The sequence below is a fragment of the Anser brachyrhynchus genome (genome assembly GCF_964034855.1).
Source record: "Anser brachyrhynchus genome assembly, chromosome: 1".
NCBI classification, from domain to species: Eukaryota; Metazoa; Chordata; class Aves; order Anseriformes; family Anatidae; genus Anser; species Anser brachyrhynchus.
The window spans coordinates 205,086,528-205,101,231 of record NC_137694.1 but is presented as its reverse complement, the minus strand read 5'-3'; the positions used below and the strand labels follow the sequence as shown (position 1 = coordinate 205,101,231).

The following is a 14,704-nucleotide window of genomic DNA, read 5'->3' as shown; positions in this document are numbered from 1 at the left end:
GTAGTGTACACCGGACTGCATCTGGATCTGCGGATGTTTGTGCGTCGTCTAGGTCCTTATAAATTACTTCCCGTACGGCCAATTCCCTCAGGTACTGAATTCCCTTCTCCATGGTGGTCCATTTGCTTGGTAAACATACAAGTTCTTCCTTGAAGAGATACCTTTCCTTCACAGCTGACAGGAGACGCCTCCAGAGGCTGCGAGATTGTGCTCCATCTCCAATTGCTTTGTCAATGCATGCGTCCCTAGCAAGGGATCCCAGCCGCCTGGCTTCCTTGCCCTCCAATTCCACATAATTGGCTCCCGTGTCCCAGCACCGGAGCAGCCAGGTGACAAGCTGCTCGCCTATACAGCGACCAAAATCTTTTCGCACATCTCGTAGCTCATGCTGGTATAGAGTCCGGGTAATTACTGTTGATTTTTCGACATCCTCATCCTCATCTTCAGTCTTCTGCACCTTTGATGGCCGGTGTAGAGTCCGGGTAGTTACTGTTGATTTTCCGACATCCTCATCCTCATCTTCAGTCTCCTGCACCTTTGATGGCTGGTATGGAGTCCGGGTAGTTACTGTTGATTTTTCGCCATCCTCATCCTCATCTTCAGTCTCCTGCACCTTTGATGGCCCAGCCTCGTCTTCACTACGCCCAGACTTAGCAGAAGACTGTCTGCGTTTTAAACGACCTGAGCCTCTATACCATTTTTTCACCTTGTCTACAGGGGCAACTTGCACTGCTACAGCTCGTTTCTCTGACCCAGCCACAGGGTCTGCCACAGGGGTTGGAATACCCTCTGCGGGGTCAACTTGCACTGCTACAGCTCGTTTCTCTGACCCAGACGCAGGGTCTGCCACAGGGGTTGGAATACCCTCTGCGGGGTCAACTTGCACTGCTACAGCTCGTTTCTCTGACCCAGCCACAGGAGTGGGAGCAGCTGCACGAGCTGGGGTAGCTGCAGGAGCTGGAGCGGCTGCAGGGGCTGGAGCTGGAGCGGCTGCAGGGGCTGGAGCTGGAGCGGCTGCAGGAGCCGGAACGGCTGCAGGAGCTGGAGCTGGAGCGGCTGCAGGAGCTGGAGCTGGAGTGGCTGCAGGGGCTGGAGCGGCTGCAGGAGCTGGAGCGGCTGCAGGAGCTGGAGCTGGAGTGGCTGCAGGGGCTGGAGCTGGAGCGGCTGCAGGAGCCGGAACGGCTGCAGGAGCTGGAGCGGCTGCAGGAGCTGGAGCGGCTGCAGGAGCTGGAGCGGCTGCAGGAGCTGGAGCTGGAGTAGCTGCAGGAGCTGGAACTGGAGCGGCTGCAGGAGCTGGAGCGGCTGCAGGAGCTGGAACTGGAACGGCTGCAGGAGCTGGAGCTGGAGTAGCTGCAGGAGCTGGAACTGGAGCGGCTGCAGGAGCTGGAGCGGCTGCAGGAGCTGCAGCTCGATAGGCACAAGCCAGACCCCAGCACGCTACAGTGATTTGTGTCACTTTGGAACTGCCAGAGTCATGACACCTTTTTTTCAAGCATTCTGCCAGCTTTTTAGGATTTTGCAGTTGTTCAGGGGTGAATGTCCAAAACACTGGAGGTGACCACTGCTCTAGAAACCTGCCCATATCCTCCCACACTCCCTGCCACTCGCAACTATCCCGCCTCAAGACAGATCTCCGGATGAGATTCCTAAGTAGTTGTTTAACCCTCCACAAAATCTGAAGCGCATTCAGGAGACATAACAACAAGAGCAGGCTGGTCTGAGTATCCCAAGGATATTCAACATCTCGGAGAACCACCGTAACTAGCTCGGGGGAAAAGAGGGTGGTGGTGAAGGAGAAAGGGAGAGTGAACAGGTAGGGAAACATGTCTTCCCCTGTCCCCTTCACAGATTGGCTCCCTAACGAAAACAGGCAATAGGTGTAATTGCTAATAGTTTCCGAGACATGGGTTCCAAAGTATAGAGTCGATGTCAGTGCTGAGTACAAATACCAGGTTAAAGTCATGACCAGATATTTCATCATTTCATAAGCCATTGCTACACCGCACAGTACCATAACAATCTTAAACCAGGGCCCGGAAAGGATAAACAGTGCAACAGGCAGCACATACAGAAAGTAACGCACCATAAAACTCAATTTGGAATACAGGTACAGCAGACTGGAGATTAAGGCAATCAACATCGTGACTAGCAACTATTAAGCAGGTCCAATACTTATACCAATTTTAGTTTAACACACTCTGGTCAGATTTGTCGATATCTCAACCCTTCGGGCCCCACGTTGGGCGCCAAAAAGACTGTTGTGGTTTAACCCGGCTGGCAGCTAAACACCACACAGCCGTTCGCTCACCCTCCCCCCTCCCTCTCTGGGATGGGGGAGAGAAACGGGAAAGTGAAGCCGGTGAGTTGAGATAAAGACAGTTTATTAAGACAGGAATATAATAATAACAATAATAATAATAATAGTGATAATGGTAATAGTATTAACAATAATAATGTGTAAGAAAACAAGTGATGCACAATGCAATTGCTCACCACCCGCTGACCGATGCCCAGCCTATTCCCGAGCAGCCGGCCCCCCACCCCGGCCAGCCACCCCTATATATTGTTTAGCATGACGCCAGATGGTATGGAATACCCCTTTGGCCAGTTTGGGTCAGCTGTCCTGGGTCTGTCCCCTCCCAGCTCCTGCTGCACCCCCAGCCTGCTCGCTGGCAGGACAGAGCGAGAAGCCGAAAAGTCCTTGGCCTGGTGTAAACACTGCTCTGCAACAATTAAAACATCAGCATGTTATCAGCGCTCTTCTCATCCTAATTCAAAACATAGCACCCTACCAGCTACTATGAGCTACTTAACTCTGTCCTAACTGGAACCAGGACACCCTCACAAATGGTGATGACAATCAGGCCCCCACAAAGTGAGAGGCCACATCAACTACCATGGAACCGCCAGAACTTGGAGAAAAGGGGCACTGCTCTCTCCAGAGAGCGCGTTTCCTTCAGTACAAAGAAAATGAAAGGCCTCTTGTGTCTAGATGCTGTTAGCGTTCATGAAAACACATAATCCACAAAGTGATTATATGAAGGTGCTTTATTAGGCGCCGGAAGTTAGGGGCATGCCTGCCCAAATCTAACTTTGTCCAACTTGTTCACTCAGTTCTCTTTTATCTCCTAAAATATTACATATGCATTGAGTTTCACAACACATCTATGCATATTCATTTCCTAGCTCTGCCTAGCCCGGCTTCGTATGCTAATTATCTTATCAGTCCTTCTGCGCTTGCGTATTACTCTCTGGTGGTCGTCCGGGTGGTCGTTGGGATGAAGTAAGATGTCTTCATCAGAGCTGAACTTTTTAACCTCTGCAGTGCATCCAGGTCCCTGAGCAAAAGCAATTCCACGAATGGGTTTGCCTTTTCCTGAGGCAGGAGTAGCCCAGACTGTTTTACCCAGCATGTTTCTTACGTGCACTACAGGAACTTTATCCCCTTCTACAGTGCGTAACAGGTTTGATTGGGCAGGTCCAGCTCGGTTGGCAGATCCCCTGGTATTGACTAACCAGGTGGCCTTTGCCAAATGTGTATCCCAATTTTTGAATGTCCCAGCACCCATTGCTTTCAGTGTAGTCTTCAACAGTCCATTGTATCGTTCAACTTTTCCAGAGGCTGGTGCATGATAGGGGATGTGATACACCCACTCAATACCATGTTCTTTGGCCCAAGTGTCTATAAGGTTGTTTCGGAAATGAGTCCCGTTGTCTGACTCAATTCTCTCTGGGGTGCCATGTCGCCATAAGACTTGCTTTTCAAGGCCCAGGATAGTGTTCCGGGCGGTGGCATGGGGCACAGGATATGTTTCCAGCCATCCGGTGGTTGCTTCCACCATTGTAAGTACGTGGCGCTTGCCGTTGCGGGTTTGAGGGAGTGTGATGTAATCAATCTGCCAGGCCTCTCCATATTTATATTTCAGCCATCGTCCTCCATACCAAAGAGGTTTTGACCGTTTGGCTTGCTTGATTGCAGCACATGTTTCACAGTCATGAATAACCTGTGCTATAGTGTCCATGGTCAGGTCCACCCCTCGATCACGAGCCCATCTGTAGGTTGCATCTCTACCTTGATGGCCTGAGGTGTCATGGGCCCATCGGGCTATAAATAATTCACCTTTATGTTGCCAGTCCAGGTCCACCTGAGCCACTTCAATCTTAGCAGCCTGATCCACCTGCTGGTTGTTTTGGTGTTCTTCAGTAGCCCGATTCTTGGGCACATGAGCATCTACATGGCGTACCTTTACAACCAGGTTCTCTACCCGGGCAGCAATATCTTGCCACAATGCCGCAGCCCAGATGGGCTTGCCCCTGCGCTGCCAGTTGTTCTGCTTCCATTGCTGTAACCACCCCCACAGGGCATTTGCTACCATCCATGAATCAGTATAGAGATAGAGAACTGGCCACTTTTCTCGTTCAGCAATATCTAAAGCCAGCTGAATGGCTTTTACTTCTGCAAACTGACTCGATTCACCTTCTCCCTCAGCAGCTTCTGCAACTCGTCGTGTAGGACTCCATACAGCAGCTTTCCATCTCCGATGCTTTCCCACAATACGACAGGACCCGTCAGTGAACAAGGCATATTTCTTCTCATTTTCCGGTAGCTTGTTGTACAGGGGGGCTTCTTCAGCACGAACCACCTCCTCCTCTGGTGATATCCCAAAGTATTTGCCTTCTGGCCAGTCCATAATCACCTCCAAGATTCCTGGGCGACTGGGGTTTCCTATTCGAGCCCGCTGAGTAATCAGTGCAACCCACTTGCTCCATGTAGCATCAGTTGCATGATGCGTAGAGGGGACCCTTCCTTTGAACATCCAGCCTAGTACCGGCAGTCGGGGTGCCAGGAGGAGCTGCGCTTCAGTACCGACCACTTCCGAAGCAGATCGAACTCCTTCATATGCTGCCAATATCTCCTTTTCAGTTGGAGTATAGCGGGCTTCAGATCCTCTGTATCCCCGACTCCAAAACCCCAGGGGTCGACCTCGAGTTTCCCCAGGTTCTTTCTGCCAGAGGCTCCAGGTGGGACCATTCTCTCCGGCTGCGGTGTAGAGCACATTCTTTACATCTGGTCCTGTTCGGACTGGCCCGAGGGCTACTGCATGAACTATTTCCTGCTTAATTTGTTCAAAGGCTTGTCGTTGCTCAGGGCCCCATTCAAAAGCATTCTTCTTACGGGTTACTTGGTAGAGCGGGTTTACAATCAGACTGTAATTTGGAATATGCATTCTCCAAAACCCCACGACACCTAGGAAAGTTTGTGTTTCTTTTTTGCTAGTTGGTGGAGACATAGCTGTTATTTTGTTGATCACATCCATTGGGATTTGACGGCGTCCATCTTGCCATTTTATTCCTAAAAACTGGATCTCTCGTGCAGGTCCTTTAACTTTATTCTGTTTTATGGCAAAACCGGCCTTCAGAAGGATTTGGACTATTTTCTTCCCTTTCTCGAAAACTTCTTCTGCAGTGTCACCCCACACAATGATGTCATCGATGTACTGCAGGTGTTCAGGAGCTTCCCCCTGCTCCAGCGCAGACTGGATCAGTCCATGGCAAATGGTAGGGCTGTGTTTCCACCCCTGGGGCAGCCGATTCCAAGTATATTGGACTCCCCTCCAAGTGAAAGCAAACTGTGGCCTGCACTGTGCTGCTAGAGGGATGGAGAAAAATGCATTAGCGATATCAATTGTGGCATACCACTTGGCTGCCTTTGATTCCAGTTCATACTGGAGTTCTAGCATGTCCGGCACTGCAGCACTCAGTGGTGGCGTGACTTCGTTCAGGCCACGATAGTCCACTGTTAGTCTCCACTCACCATTAGACTTTCGCACTGGCCATATGGGACTATTAAAAGGTGAATGAGTCTTGCTGATCACTCCTTGGCTCTCCAGTTGACGAATTAGCTTATGGATGGGACTCAGGGAGTCTCGGTTGGTGCGATATTGCCGCCGGTGCACAGTTGTGGTAGCGATCGGCACTTGCTGTTCTTCAACCCTCAGCAACCCCACAACAGAAGGGTCCTCTGAGAGACCAGGCAAGGTAGACAACTGTTTAATGTCCTCTGTCTCCAAAGCAGCTATGCCAAAAGCCCAGCGGAAACCTTTTGGGTCCTTGAAATATCCTCTTCTAAGATAGTCTATGCCAAGGATGCACGGAGCATCTGGGCCAGTCACAATACGGTGCTTTTGCCACTCATTACCGGTTAGACTCACTTCAGCCTCCAATACAGTTAACTGCTGGGATCCCCCCGTCACACCATAAATACAGATGGGCTCTGGCCCTTTATAGCTTGATGGCATTAGAGTACATTGTGCACCGGTGTCTACCAAAGCCTTATACTTCTGTGCGTCTGACGTGCCAGGCCATCGAATCCACACAGTCCAATAAACTCGATTGTCCCTTTCCTCCCCCTGGCTGGAGGCAGGGCCCCTCTAGTCCTGGTCAGAATCTTCATTTCTGTGTTTAAAGGACTGCCTGCTGGAAGTTGGAGCAGCAAACCTTTCAGAGAACTCCTTTTTCCCAATTGTTTTCCTTTGCAATTCACGTACCCGTGCCTCTAGGGTCGCAGTAGATTTTCCATCCCATTTTCTCATGTCCTCTCCATGGTCACGTAGGTAAAACCACAGGGTGGCGCGGTGTGTGTGCCCACCATATTGTCTTCCTTGCATAGATGAACGTTTACCCCTAATAGCTGAGACACTGGTTTGTACAGGTGGGGAGGAAAATAAACTCTCTTTAAGTTGGTGGATCTCTTCAGAAAGTTTCTCCAAGGTATTCTCTTTTAGCTGGTGAACACTAGTTCGTTCAGGTGAAGGGGAAGATAATCTTTCTTCAAGTTGGTGGATCTTTTCAGAAAGTTTCTCCAAAGCATTCTCTTTTAGCTGGTGGACACTGGTTCGTTCAGGTGAAGGGGAAGATAATCTTTCTTCAAGTTGGTGGATCTTTTCAGAAAGTTTCTCCAAAGCATTCTCTTTTAGCTGGTGGACACTGGTTCGTTCAGGTGAAGGGGAAGATAATCTTTCTTCAAGTTGGTGGATCTTTTCAGAAAGTTTCTCTAAAGCATTCTCTTTTAGCTGGTGGACACTGGTTCGTTCAGGTGGAGGGGAAGATAAATTCTCTTTAAGTTGGTGGACCTCTTCAGAGAGTTTCTCCACAGCTGAGACACAGGCCTTTAGGGAAGAGGAGAGATTTCCTTCGTACTGCCGGAGTATTTTAGTCACTTCATTCACTGTGGGATTCTCCTCCGTTTTCCAGGTTAGTATTGCCAATGAGTTGGCATATGATGATGGGGCACTCCGTACAAACTTCCGCCACATGGGTGGTGTACACTGGACTGCATCTGGATCTGTGGATGTTTGTGCGTCATCTAGGTCCTTATAAATTACTTCCCGTACGGCCAATTCCCTCAGGTACTGAATTCCCTTCTCCATGGTGGTCCATTTGCTTGGTAAACATACAAGTTCTTCCTTGAAGAGATACCTTTCCTTCACAGCTGACAGGAGACGCCTCCAGAGGCTGCGAGATTGTGCTCCATCTCCAATTGCTTTGTCAATGCATGCGTCCCTAGCAAGGGATCCCAGCCGCCTGGCTTCCTTGCCCTCCAATTCCACATAATTGGCTCCCGTGTCCCAGCACCGGAGCAGCCAGGTGACAAGCTGCTCGCCTATACAGCGACCAAAATCTTTTCGCACATCTCGTAGCTCATGCTGGTATAGAGTCCGGGTAATTACTGTTGATTTTCCGACATCCTCATCCTCATCTTCAGTCTCCTGCACCTTTGATGGCTGGTATGGAGTCCGGGTAGTTACTGTTGATTTTTCGCCATCCTCATCCTCATCTTCAGTCTCCTGCACCTTTGATGGCCCAGCCTCGTCTTCACTTCGCCCAGACTTAGCAGAAGACTGTCTGCGTTTTAAACGACCTGAGCCTCTATACCATTTTTTCACCTTGTCTACAGGGGCAACTTGCACTGCTACAGCTCGTTTCTCTGACCCAGCCACAGGGTCTGCCACAGGGGTTGGAATACCCTCTGCGGGGTCAACTTGCACTGCTACAGCTCGTTTCTCTGACCCAGACGCAGGGTCTGCCACAGGGCTTGGAATACACTCTGCGGGGTCAACTTGCACTGCTACAGCTCGTTTCTCTGACCCAGACACAGGGTCTGCCACAGGGGTTGGGATACCCTCTGCGGGGTCAACTTGCACTGCTACAGCTCGTTTCTCTGACCCAGCCACAGGAGTGGGAGCAGCTGCACGAGCTGGGGCAGCTGCAGGAGCTGGGGCAGCTGCAGGAGCTGGGGCAGCTGCAGGAGCTGGAGCGGCTGCAGGGGCTGGAGCTGGAGCGGCTGCAGGAGCTGGAGCTGGAGCGGCTGCAGGAGCCGGAACGGCTGCAGGAGCTGGAGCTGGAGCAGCTGCAGGAGCTGGAGCGGCTGCAGGAGCTGGAGCTGGAGTAGCTGCTGGAGCTGGAGCGGCTGCAGGAGCTGGAGCGGCTGCAGGAGCTGGAACTGGAACGGCTGCAGGAGCTGGAGCTGGAGTAGCTGCAGGAGCTGGAACTGGAGCGGCTGCAGGAGCTGGAGCTGGAGCTGGAGCGGCTGCAGGAGCTGGAGCTGGAGTAGCTGCAGGAGCTGGAACTGGAGCGGCTGCAGGAGCTGGAGCGGCTGCAGGAGCTGGAGCTGGAGTAGCTGCAGGAGCTGGAACTGGAGCGGCTGCAGGAGCTGGAGCTGGAGTAGCTGCAGGAGCTGGAACTGGAGCGGCTGCAGGAGCTGGAGCTAGGTTGCTAATAACATCAATTGCAGCTCGATAGGCACAAGCCAGACCCCAGCACGCTACAGTGATTTGTGTCACTTTGGAACTGCCAGAGTCATGACACCTTTTTTTCAAGCATTCTGCCAGCTTTTTAGGATTTTGCAGTTGTTCAGGGGTGAATGTCCAAAACACTGGAGGTGACCACTGCTCTAGAAACCTGCCCATATCCTCCCACACTCCCTGCCACTCGCAACTATCCCGCCTCAAGACAGATCTCCGGATGAGATTCCTAAGTAGTTGTTTAACCCTCCACAAAATCTGAAGCGCATTCAGGAGACATAACAACAAGAGCAGGCTGGTCTGAGTATCCCAAGGATATTCAACATCTCGGAGAACCACCGTAACTAACTCGGGGGATAAGAGGGTGGTGGTGAAGGAGAAAGGGAGAGTGAACAGGTAGGGAAACATGTCTTCCCCTGTCCCCTTCACAGATTGGCTCCCTAACGAAAACAGGCAATAGGTGTAATTGCTAATAGTTTCCGAGATATGGGTTCCAAAGTATAGAGTCGACGTCAGTGCTGAGTACAAATACCAGGTTAAAGTCGTGACCAGATATTTCATCATTTCATAAGCCATTGTTACACCGCACAGTACCATAACAATCTTAAACCAGGGCCCGGAAAGGATAAACAGTGCAACAGGGAGCACATACAGAAAGTAACGCACCATAAAACTCAATTTGGAATACAGGTACAGCAGACTGGAGATTAAGGCAATCAACATCGTGACTAGCAACTATTAAGCAGGTCCAATACTTATACCAATTTTAGTTTAACACACTCTGGTCAGATTTGTCGATATCTCAACCCTTCGGGCCCCACGTTGGGCGCCAAAAAGACTGTTGTGGTTTAACCCGGCTGGCAGCTAAACACCACACAGCCGTTCGCTCACCCTCCCCCCTCCCTCTCTGGGATGGGGGGAGAGAAACGGGAAAGTGAAGCCTGTGAGTTGAGATAAAGACAGTTTATTAAGACAGGAAAATAATAATAACAATAATAATAATAATAGTGATAATGGTAATAGTATTAACAATAATAATGTGTAAGAAAACAAGTGATGCACAATGCAATTGCTCACCACCCGCTGACCGATGCCCAGCCTATTCCCGAGCAGCCGGCCCCCCCACCCCGGCCAGCCACCCCTATATATTGTTTAGCATGACGTCAGATGGTATGGAATACCCCTTTGGCCAGTTTGGGTCAGCTGTCCTGGGTCTGTCCCCTCCCAGCTCCTGCTGCACCCCCAGCCTGCTCGCTGGCAGGACAGAGCAAGAAGCCGAAAAGTCCTTGGCCTGGTGTAAACACTGCTCTGCAACAATTAAAACATCAGCATGTTATCAGCGCTCTTCTCATCCTAATCCAAAACATAGCACCCTACCAGCTACTATGAGCTACTTAACTCTGTCCTAACTGGAACCAGGACAGCTAATTATCTTATCAGTCCTTCTGCGCTTGCGTATTACTCTCTGGTGGTCGTCCGGGTGGTCGTTGGGATGAAGTAAGATGTCTTCATCAGAGCTGAACTTTTTAACCTTTTCTTCTTACGCATGCTCTCTGAGCCCTCGGTCTCAGTCCAAACCGCAAGCTTGGTTTGATCCAGTTCCCAGGGTCCAAGAGGCCCCAGTTATCTAGATGGCTTGCAAACTGAGCATTCTTTTAGTCCTCCTTACTCCTCATCATGAACCGGTGCATTCTCCCATGCTATCCTTGCACATATATTTTGTATCTTCCAAGCGCAGCCCCGGAACAGTACATCGCAAATGTACCACATCAAGCAATATTGTATTATTTCCTCTTCTGTTACTAACAATGCCACCTGCCATCACTGACAGCCAGGCTGGGGACAGCCCAAGGCCTCAGCCAGCTTGTGGCACAGGGGGAAACCAGAAGTGCAAAATGGCCGCCAGGGCTGTCAGAGGATGGGTCGGGAGCTGCCCAAGGTTAGTGGAATTAGTTGGGATCTTATCAATGTTTATAAATACCTGAAGCGTGGCAGACAGAGGGATTTGGCCAACCTCTTTTCAGTGGGTTGTGGGGACAGGACAAGGGGTAATGGCCACAAGATGGAGCCCAGGAAGTTCCGCACCAACATGCAAAAGGACTTCTTCACGGTGAGGGTGACGGAGCACTGAAACAGGCTGCCCAGGGAGGTTGTGGAGTGTCCTTCTCTGGAGATATTCAAGGCCCGTCTGGACACCTACCTGGGCAGCCTGCTCTAAGGAACCTGCTTTGGCAGGGGGGGTAGGACCCGATGATCTCTCGAGGTCCCTTCCAACCCCAACAATTCTGTGATTCTGTGAAATTTCCACTGCAAAAACACCTGCCACTGCAAAAACACAACTTTGGTTCTCACAATTCCCCCCTCTTCTTTTCTCACTCCTATCGTTGTTTCTGCACTTCTACACATCCTCCATCCTTGAGTTTTTCCAACATTAGGGCACAATATTTTTCTTCCCAAGTCAGGGGGATGACAGATATGCAATGCCTTTATCATTGTAATACCAACAATACCGCCCTGTGGGGGAGGCCAGCGAAGCCCCTCTCACTGCAGCAGCAGCGCCAAAGGAAGAACGAAAAGAAGTGGCTTCTCCTTTGGCTGGAGGCCCTGCGTGCGAAGTCAGCAAAGACCCTCTCACTCCAGGAGCAACGGCACAAGAAGGAGAAGCGGCTTCTCCCTGAGCTGGACAACCTGTGGAGGAAGCCAGTGAAGCCCCTCTTGGTCCAGCAGCAGCACCAGACGAAGAAGAAGTGGCTTCTCCTTTGAGTGCAGAGCCTCTCAGGCAGGACAGCACTGATCTTCTCAGCCCCGCAGCAGCTGAGGAAACAGGAGCAGTGGCTTCTCCCTTGGTTCCTGGGTGCCAGGTAAGCACAGCGTGCGTGGTGGGCACGAGGCTCTCAGGAAGCTTTGCAGCACCCACAGAAGCATCACAGGGAGGCACAGGACAGCGTCCCAGTGTGAGAAAAATCCATGTATTTCTTTCAGTCAGGGTCTTCCGTGAAGCGATTTTATTCACGATTGCAATGGCGGGCCTCCTGCGAGCAGGAGCGCGCACTAAAAGTATACCATAACCTTATATTCCCTATTACCCGACACCTGACTTCTCCCGTTTCCTCATGGGCTGAGTACTACGGGTTTACAACTACTTACCCCTTTCTATACCATATATGTACAATTTTATTTGACCGACCTTTCATTTCTCCTTTTCCTTTCCTTTTCTTCATCTCTCGTGACTAGAGGGCCTGTGATTTATTTTTTTTTCTACTAATTTTGCGCAGCTCATCCTGTTTGTCTTAGCTATCCTCCTTATTTTGGGACAGCGGGACCTTCCCTTTATCTGCCTAATGTACTTCCCACTGCTTTGCTACTGCCATGCCTGCACAATCACTTTGGAATATGCAAGGTTAGTGGAATTTTCCACTGCAAAAACATCTGCCGCTGCAAAAACACAACTTTGTTTCTCACAATGCCCCCCTCTTCTTTTCTTACTCCTCTTGCTGTTTCTGCACTTCTTCACATCCCCCACTCTTCTCTTTTTCCAACATTACGGCCCAATATTTTTCTTCTGATGTCACGGGGGATGACAGATTCGCAGTGCAATTTTCTTTATAATTCCAACAAATAGCTGTTTGAGCCAATTCCATTCAGGTAACCGCAAAAGTCACTTCCTCCCAAATGTTTCTAAATCCCCAGGAAGTGTCATCTTGGGCCGCTCTGTGTAGGATTTTTTTCTTTCCCAAATATTTTTGAGATCAGTCAAATTCGCCCCTTTTGATCTACAGACATACAGCAACTAGCATTAATTACAGTACACGCTCTCCTGTGAGGCTAAAAATAAATCAAATACCATTTGGTTCTGGAGTACTGTTTTTGGCAAGCTTGTTACCTCCTCTTGTAGTGCCTGCACTGCATGCAGAGTGCTATTTTCTAGTTGCACAATGAGTGAAATTCCCTGTTTCAGTTTACTAGAGGATTATCTGGAGTCCTCTTAATTCTGCGTGCGGTCTCAGGGGGGCTTTGGCATTGTGGGTCTTCAATAATAGGTACATTTGGAATTATTGTCCCCAGGGTGCAAGCTCCCTTCCAGCCAAGGGGCAACACCTTCCTGGATGTATTGCCGCATAGCCAGTACCACCCCTTGCCATTCGGGACAGGCCATCCGGTTACAGGATTCTCATGTTGTATCTGCTGTACAAAAACTTCTAAACTGTTACTTAGATAACGCTCCTGCCTTCCTCTTTGTCACACTCAAAATGGTTAAGAACAAAATAGGATTACAAGATACGCCACCGGGCCCATGTAGTGGGCACCACCAATCGACACTTGGATAAAACAGCACTTCCTTTTCGATCTGTCATGCGCTTCGTTCATCTCCGGCCGTTCCCCTCACGGAGAATACAGAACCACGGATCGGAACTCCGCGCTCGCTTCGCAGCGATGCTGCGTCTCACTCCCACAGCACAATCACGCGATCACGCAGAGAGGCCCCTTAAACTTCTCGTTCATGCTACAAGGATATATCACTTAGAACAAAAACCAGACTATTTTGTTTTGTCTCTGGCCGAGTTCCTCGAGGAGTCACTCACTTCACAGCAATACTTTGGCTCAAACACATACACATATACTTCCTTGCTGGTGCAGCTACTGCTGCCTCCGGTGCAATATTAGGATTAGAGGGAGCATAACTTGCTTCCTCCTCCAAAAAAGGAGTCTTATTGTTTACATATAAACTTAAAGCCAGAATTTTCATCAGACCTGTATTGCGGCCAAAATAGTCAAGTTCCTTTTAATGGCTTTTCAGGCCAGACAATTGGACAATACCTAACCATTGTTGTTTTTTTGTGTTTTTGTTTTTTTTTTTTCTTTTTCGCTAGTTTTTGGGTTGTTTTTCCAATTCCTTTTCTTTCTCGCCAAAGGACTGCCTTTACGCACAATTCCGAGGATTCTGCTTCTGAAGATCTCCAAGGATGGAGACTCCACAACCTCTCTGGGCAACCTGTTCCAGCAAAGACACCGTTGTGTTACCAACACTGTTTCAGGCACAACTCTGAAGCATAGGACCTGCTTCAGCAGCCAGAGAAGCTGCGGGCTAAACACCAGCATGGCACAGCTGTGGCTCTGCCGCTGAAAGCTTCTCCACGGCTTGTTCTGAAAGCAACGAGCAGGGAATCTTCCCGCGGCTGCCCAGGGTTTTCCTCTCGCAGCCCCGCCAGAGCCCGCCTCAAGCAACCTCTCCGCCAGCTCCACCGGCTCCGCTACCTGGTGCCCGCCTTCTCTGGGAGTCCTTCACAGTGCCTAGAGCCACAGGGCTCTGGCTGCCCGGACAGGGGAGGATTCCCTGCTAATGCTCCTGCTCAAACTGCACTGCCAGGGCTGCCTGACGGGTGTCCAAGCTCGAGCGCGGTCTCTGCTGATGTGTGGGGAGTCAGGCAAAGAGCCAGGAAGCTTACCCAGATGACCGAGCAGAGCATCTCCCGGCAGAGCAGGTAACGCGCAGTTGATGGGAGCAGTTAGGGAGCTAAGCTGACTCCCCTGAGAAATCCTGACCTGGGGCTGTGCCGGGGGCACTGGCTGGAAGGAGCCTGAGGTGCCTGCCAATCCAGACCTTGCTGGGGGCGTGTGAGACGGTGTCCCTGGGGTGTCCGCCGACCACCGGGGCTTTGTGATGCGTGGGCGGTGGCGTACCCAAAGGCCATTGTGACACGGAGGGGTACCCATGGCAACGGTGTCCCTTATAAGGCCCGAGCCCCGGGCTGTCCATTCACTCTCAGGAGAGCAGCTCTGCCAGGAGGCAGCAGCTCCCCTGGGTGCCCGTTGGAGTTCTCGGTCAGAGGACCTGGAGCATACCATGGAGCAGCAGAATAAGGATCACTCCCAGCCCGCTGAAGGGCAGCAGAGCGTAC

At 50.7% G+C, this 14,704-nt stretch overlaps 1 protein-coding gene across 1 annotated transcript in view; it reads right to left on the bottom strand.

The window, feature by feature from the left end:
* LOC308187818 (uncharacterized protein) overlaps positions 1–14,704 on the bottom strand; it is a gene marked incomplete at its 5' end in the record, with an annotated part of 243,917 nt that overhangs the window by 135,682 nt on the left and 93,531 nt on the right. The window contains one exon of the mRNA XM_080576145.1: positions 458–1,463. Within this exon, the coding sequence (XP_080432271.1) occupies positions 458–1,463 (1,006 nt within the window). The remainder of the gene's footprint in view (positions 1–457; positions 1,464–14,704) is intronic.